The following is a 6,946-nucleotide window of genomic DNA, read 5'->3' as shown; positions in this document are numbered from 1 at the left end:
AGATGTCACAATCTGGGGGATCTGACCACAACAACAAGTTGGCCCAAGAAGTGCTCTCTGCCCCAGCTAGACCCAGGAATCCCCACCTGCCCACCACAGCACACAGCCACACCCACATCTAGAGACACCAGTTGGATGGGTCCTACTGCTGGCATGCGAATGCCACCACATAGAGGGCCCAACCCAGGAAGCACTCTTCTTCCTCATCGGCTGGAAACCCTTTTCCCCACCTTAGCGCAGCCTGGGGAAGCTCTTTCCACTCACTCAAGCAGCACCAACAGGGACCAGTGGGAGCCCCAGCGGTACCAGATACAACAACCAGACCAAAATTGTACCACAAAAGCTCGAAAATTAAATTCTCACTGAAATCACAGACCACAAAAGTAGGCTAAACAGGTAACAGTGGTCTAAACAGGGTAACAGTGGTCTAAAACAGAAGATTTAAATAGGATCCTGAGTCTCCTAATATAACAGGCAAAATCTCCAGGAATCAATCCAAAATTACCCATCATAATAAGAACCAGGAATATCACAACCTGAAGGAGAGAAGGCAGTTGACAGTGCCAACACTGAGAAGAAAGCAGTGGAGAGATGTCACATTACCTACAGGGCCACAGCAATTTGAATGACAGGAAGTTTCTCATCAAAAACCATGAGGGATAGATGAAAATAGCCATTTTCAAGTGCTATCAGTTTGAAGGGAGAAAATTGCCAACCATGACTTGAGTATTGAAAGAAAATATCCTTCAGGAATGAAGAGACAATCCAGACATTCTCAGATGAATGGTAACTAAAAGAATCGGTCACTTAGCAGATCTACCCTTAAAGAATGGTGAAGCGAAAGTCTAACAACATTTTATATATATATATATATATATATATATATATATATATGACTCATAGAGCATCATAAAAGAAAGAACCATGGAAGAAACAGAAATGTAGGCAAATACAATACTCCTCATGAGATTTACAAGTATATAGATCCCTCTTTTGTCCATTATGAAGCTTGAATCTAATTCTATTAATAACATTTTATGTGGGTATTCTTTTAGTTCATATTTGTCTGGTATAGCCTTTTGTCACCACTTTGTTTTCCATTTTTCTGTGTTGCTTAGTTTTCTATGTATATTTTGTAAAGAACTTATTGCTGCATCTTTGGGCTTGTGTTAGTTTGGTTTTTTAAAAAATTAATTTTAGAAAAAGAGACCACAAGTGGAATTGGTGGGGGGAGGACAAAGGGAGAGGGAGAAGTAGGCTCTCTGATGAGCAGGAAGCCTAACACAGAGCTCAATACCAAGTCCCTGGGATCATGACCTGAGCTGAAGGCAGATGCTTAACCAATTGAGCCACCCAAGTGCCCCAGTTTTTGGTTTTGTTTTGAATTCAAACAGAGATTCTCTGCCTTTTGATGGATGAGTTTGACTCATTTACATTTTTTGTAATGTTATATAACAGGTCTTATTCTGTGTTTTCCCTTGACCATACTTTATTGTTGTTTCTCATTTTCCTCTTGTCTGGGTTTCTATTAAGTTATCACTTCTTGGGGTAACTGGGTAGCTCAGTCGGTTAAGTGTCTGCCTTCAGCTCAGGTCATGATACCAGGGTCCTGGGATCCCTGTTCAGTGAGGAGTCTACTTCTCCCTCTCCATATGCCCCTCTCCCTGCTTGTTCTCTATCTCTCTCAAAAATAAGTAAAATCTTTTTAAAAAAATTTCAAAAAATCAGTTCTTTGGCTCTGTTTTGAATGTTATACGTGTACTTTTACCCTCATGGTACTTGTACTTAATTTATTAAAACTCACACCTACGTTTCTTCCCCATAACCCATCTATTTATCTAACTTGTGACTATGTATATCCTCCCTCTACTCAAGACAAGTAACTTAGTCACCTTATTTGTGCATTTCTACTTCCCAACCTCATCCTCACTGGTACTAAAATTTTAGTGGAATTGTTATGTACATGTAGTTGGCCTCGCCCTGTTTCACTACCTCTGTTCCTTAAAGATGATAACAAATCCTTTATTAAATTATTTTTGCCCTTACTGCCTTTTATATCCTAAAGCATCTTCCTGAACTCTTTTCCTTCTTGGGACATACATCCTCCAAGAAAATTTCCAAGGTCTTGTATGCATAAGAGTAGCTTTATTTTGACTCATTTGTATGATGCTTAATTAAAATATAAAATCCTGGATTCAAACTTTTAATCTTTTACAATTTGAAAATATCATTACGCTTTCTTCTGTAGTCAGTACTACTAGTGAATGATTAGGTTCATTTATTCAATTATTACTCATTAAAGGGCCACAAAATGCCAGGCACTGATTTTGACACAGGGGATTTAGCAGTGAACTCTGTTTTATATGTGATCTGTTTTGTATCTGGGAGTTTTTAGAACTTCTTGTTATTTATTGTGTAAGGGGTCATGAAAAGTGACTGCCAATTGACCTGTGAGCTACACCCAAGGAATGGGAGACTCCTCACCTTCTCCCCTGCCCTTGGAAATATATGTTCTGTCCAGCATTTCCACAGTAGGAGTCATTTTGGGGGAATGCAGCCTTGAGAGAGTAATGTGTTATTGAGACCATGTGGACTGAACCCAGTTAAAGCCTGTATAGAAATTTTAAATATTCTGGTGGGCAGGTGCAGAGGTGCAGCTGCTCAAGAGAACCTAGTATATAACTTCCCTTGTTTATTAAAATTGATGCCTACCAACCTGCAGTAGTCTGCCTCTTCCTTCCATCTCTCCTTGCCATATATAGGGGCCACTTTCAAATTCCGCCTAGGGAACTCCCAAGGTTCCAAATAAAAATTTATGTTGTTAGATTTTATTATAATACGTGGTGTCTTTTCATATTTTTCCTGCTTGACTTTCTAGGAAAATTCGATTGAAGTTCCTTAACTTTCATTTCTCTATAATCCTTGGTTATTGTTTCTTTAAGTATTTTATCTGTTTATTCTTCCTTTCCATTTAGGATTCTTATTATATAAGTAACTAGTCAGTCTCCATGTTTCTTTACATTTCTGTATGCAGAAAAGAAGAATGCAGGTCAATTAAGGACATGGGAGTGGATGAAATATGAAAAGAGAGAAATAGGGCATGAAAAGAGTTGCAAGAGAACTTAGAAGCCCAATGAACATACACATTTAAGTATCTGCTGTCTGTCTATCTATATCTGTAAATATCTATATCACTTGTATACTTAAAGAAAATCACATGGGGGAAATGGTGTCAAAATAATAAAATAGCAATAATTCTTAATAATGAGTGATGGCAGTGGAGATATATTATACAATTTTATCAAAATAAATGAAGGAAAGGGAATCCAGAAAGGATACTAGGAAAGAGTGGCCAGAGTAGAAGGAAACCAAGTCAGATTCTTGTCATAGAAGCCTGCAGAAAAGAGCATTTCAGGGAGGGGAGGTGTGCATAGTGATAGACACTAGAGAGGTCAAGTAAGGACCTGAAGAATGTCCATTGGAATTAACAGGTGATTCCTCCTTTTTGGCTAATGTGGTAGTGGATTAGTGCCCTGCTACCATCTCTCCCCCCTAGTTAACTTACATTGCCTTCTTTTAACTTCCATTTTCCTACATTATATAAGGTTTTCAAAGCCACATACTGAGTTTACTTTGAAGGTAGTCCAGCTTGCAAAACACAGTGCTGTTTGTCTTACCCTTCATTAGGCTGAAAAACTATTTACAAGATCCCTAATTACAAAGTCCCAATTTTACAACAACACAAATGTCATTTATAGCTTACCCATAAGAAAGCTGAACTAGTACTAGTAGTAAGCCTAAGCCCTGATCCTCCTAAAATTTCTGCATCCTCCTGAACTTTGACCCTCTTTTTCTTTTCTTGGGGCATGTACGTGTGTATTTGTGGAGGCCCAGAGAGAGAGAGGGAAAAAAGGGAAAGCTGAGGAAGTCTCTGGCAAATGCTAACATTCACGGTAACAAGGGAAAATATGGCGAATGATTTTACTGAATCAATCCAACAGCAACCTCAGGCATAATCAAGGAGAGTTACTGCGGAGCTGTGCCAGTGGGAGTGGAAGAGGTAGGCATTGAAGGATGTCCCTAGCAGGAGTGAACTCCAGACAGGGAACATGGGACTGCTGGTGGTGGTGGCATCAGAAGCCAGGGAACATTCTCATGGTTCAAAAGCTAGGGGCAGCTATCATTCCAGTGTATGGTACTGATCGTTTCCAATTGAAATCTCCCTCACACATATTTTACAGCATTCATCATTCTTGAAATTATTTAATACTTGTTTTCCCCAAAAGACTGTAAACCTCAAAAGAGTTGATACTACATCTGCTTCGTTTATCATTGAATCCTAGCATATAACACAGTGACTAGCCCATAATAGGTGTTCAATAAATTATCTGTTGACTACTTGACTTGTATTTGTAACTAATGGTATGTATGCAATTTTATTATTTCATTCCTCCTTGAGTCATTTCCTTCTTCTAGTATAGGGAACATTTTTACTTTTCCCCTCCAGATTTGGAGACCAGAAAGTCAAACCCAAAGGAGTTATTTTCTGGAAAAGAATCATACCAGGGGATAAATATGGAGAAAAGCACAGGGGCTGATGTTCCTTCCAGTTTGAAGGAAGCCTGGGGATATGCAGAGATCAAAGAGGATGCTCAAGATAGACTCTGGAAAGAAAAAACAGTTCTCCTCAAGAAAAGAACTTCTATGGCCGATAGTAACCCCATATGTATTGGATCTGGCAGACATGTTAGTCTGAAGTCAGTCTTTGTTATACAATCAAGACACTCCGAAGAAGAGAGACCTTATACATCTGATGCTCAGGGAAAGAGCTTTAAATTAATTCAAAATTAATAAGACATCAGAAAAAGAGCATAAATGAGAAAGCTCTTCAGTGTAATGTACGCAGTAAAATACTCAGTGATCATTCAGTTTATGTCCAACATTGTACAGTTCATAATGAAGAAAAAAATGTGGAATGTAATCAGTATGGGAAGACCTTTGGTCATGGTATACACCAAACGGAACATCAGAAAAGTAATACTGGAGAGAAGTCTTGTGAAGATGGGAAAGTCTACACCTGGAACTCACACCTTGCCAAACACCATCAGAGCGTTCATGGTGGGAAGGCACATGAAAGAGCCTTAATTCAGAGTGCACTATTTATTCCGCATCAGAGATCCGAACATGGAGAGAATCCTTATGAGTGTAGTGAATGTGGAAAAACTTATGGTAATTATTCAGCTCTTACAGTACATCAGAGAATTCACACTGGAGAGAAACCCTATGCATGCAAGGAATGTGGGAAAGTCTTTAATCATAACGTCTCTCTTATTCAACACCAGAGAATCCATACTGCAGAGAAACCCCATGAATGTAGTCAATGTGGGAAGGCTTTTAGTCAGATAAGGCACTTTATTCAACATCAGCGAATTCATACCCGTGAGAAACCTTATGAATGTAACATGTAACGCATGCGGTAAAGCCTTCAGTCATGACTCATCCCGTATTGAACATCAGTTTATTCATACTGGAGAGAAGCCCTACGAATGCAGTGAATGTGGGAAAGCCTTTAGTCACAACTCTTCCCTAATTGTCCATCAGTTTATTCACACTGGAGAGAAACCCTATGAATGTAGCGAGTGTGGCAAGGTCTTTAGTCAGAGCTCACACCTCTATCAGCATCAGAGAACTCACACTGGAGAGAAACCGCACGCCTGTAAGGACTGCGGGAAAGCCTTCAGTGATCGATCAGCCCTTATTCGACACCAGAGAACTCATACTGGAGAAAAACCCTACAAGTGCAGAGAATGCGGTAAAGCTTTCAGCCAGAGCTCAACGCTCATAAAACACACAAAAACCCACACTGGAGAGAAACCGTATGCCTGTAAAGACTGTGGGAGAGCCTTCAGCCAGAGTTCATCCCTGACGCAACATCAGAAGATTCACACTGGAGAAAAGCCATTCAATTGTCATGAGTGTGGGAAAGCCTTCAGCAGGAGTGCCCATCTTACTCAGCACCAGAGGATTCACACCGGAGAGAAACCCTGTGGGTGTAATGAATGTGGCAGAGCTTTCAGGTGTAGTTCAGCCCTCATTAGGCATCAGAGGCTTCACAGTGGAGAATCACTCTGAATGTGTGGTCATTCCGACTCTCGCTTTGTTAAAGACCAAAGAATCCTACTTTCATGAGTTACTATGATTGTGATCCCCCCCTTTTGTTTTGAGGGCTGAGAATCCTTGCCTCCCATTTTCTCCTGCGAAGAATTAGCTGCCAGCATACCACAAATCCATGTGCAAAATACTGATCTGGAAGCTGGAATAGCCCGAGAGCAACCATCAGTCTTTCTGCGTGTATATTTTCATCGTGCCTGAAGATGACTGATGTCTCCATGAAGTGAATTTTTTTCCCCTAACCCCAGGATTGGGCTATTCCAACGTGCAAAGGAATTCCTGTTGTTTAAACTTGAGCTCATTGCCCCTCCTTGTACTGATCGGAATACCGCCCATGTCCAAGTCAAATAGACTCATGGTCGGTCGGTCGTATATTTGAAAACCGCCTTTCTAGAAATCTTTGCCTTAATGTAAATCATTCCTCCTCCTAGCAGTACTGTCCTCAGTAAAAGGGCTACTTTGAACTCTCCCTTCTCACTGACTTCCCTGTCCTTCTCTTCTGTTTAAAGTGTTAGCTACAGCTTGAAGTTCAACAGGGCTTGAGTTTCAGAGCTGAAAAGCACAACTGAAGATAAAGGGGAAAAAGAATTTTTGTTCTGAAAATTGTAAGACAAAGTACTCTGGAAGAAATGGTGACATCTGGAAATAATTTTTTTTTAAGATTTTATTTGTCTATTTGACAGAGTTCACAAGTAGGCAGAGAGGCAGGCAGAGAGAGAGAGAGGAGGAAGCAGGCTCCCTGCTGAGCAGAGAGCCCGATGCGGGGCTCGATCCT

The 6,946-nt window shown here is 40.3% G+C and overlaps 1 protein-coding gene across 1 annotated transcript; it reads left to right on the top strand.

The window, feature by feature from the left end:
- The first annotated feature begins 4,109 nt into the window (after positions 1 to 4,109).
- Positions 4,110 to 6,530, top strand: LOC123393461 (zinc finger protein OZF-like). The gene is given in 3 exon segments (XM_045085471.1): positions 4,110 to 4,190; positions 4,863 to 5,462; positions 5,464 to 6,530. Coding segments are annotated over 3 exon segments (1,350 nt in total). The 3' UTR covers positions 6,133 to 6,530.
- The last annotated feature ends 416 nt before the right edge of the window (positions 6,531 to 6,946 follow it).

The sequence above is a fragment of the Mustela putorius genome, unplaced genomic scaffold, assembly GCF_011764305.1.
Source record: "Mustela putorius furo isolate JIRA1106 unplaced genomic scaffold, ASM1176430v1.1 tig00000867_pilon_pilon_pilon, whole genome shotgun sequence".
In the NCBI taxonomy this organism is placed as follows: Eukaryota; Metazoa; Chordata; class Mammalia; order Carnivora; family Mustelidae; genus Mustela; species Mustela putorius.
This window is presented reverse-complemented; position numbering and strand designations above follow the sequence as displayed.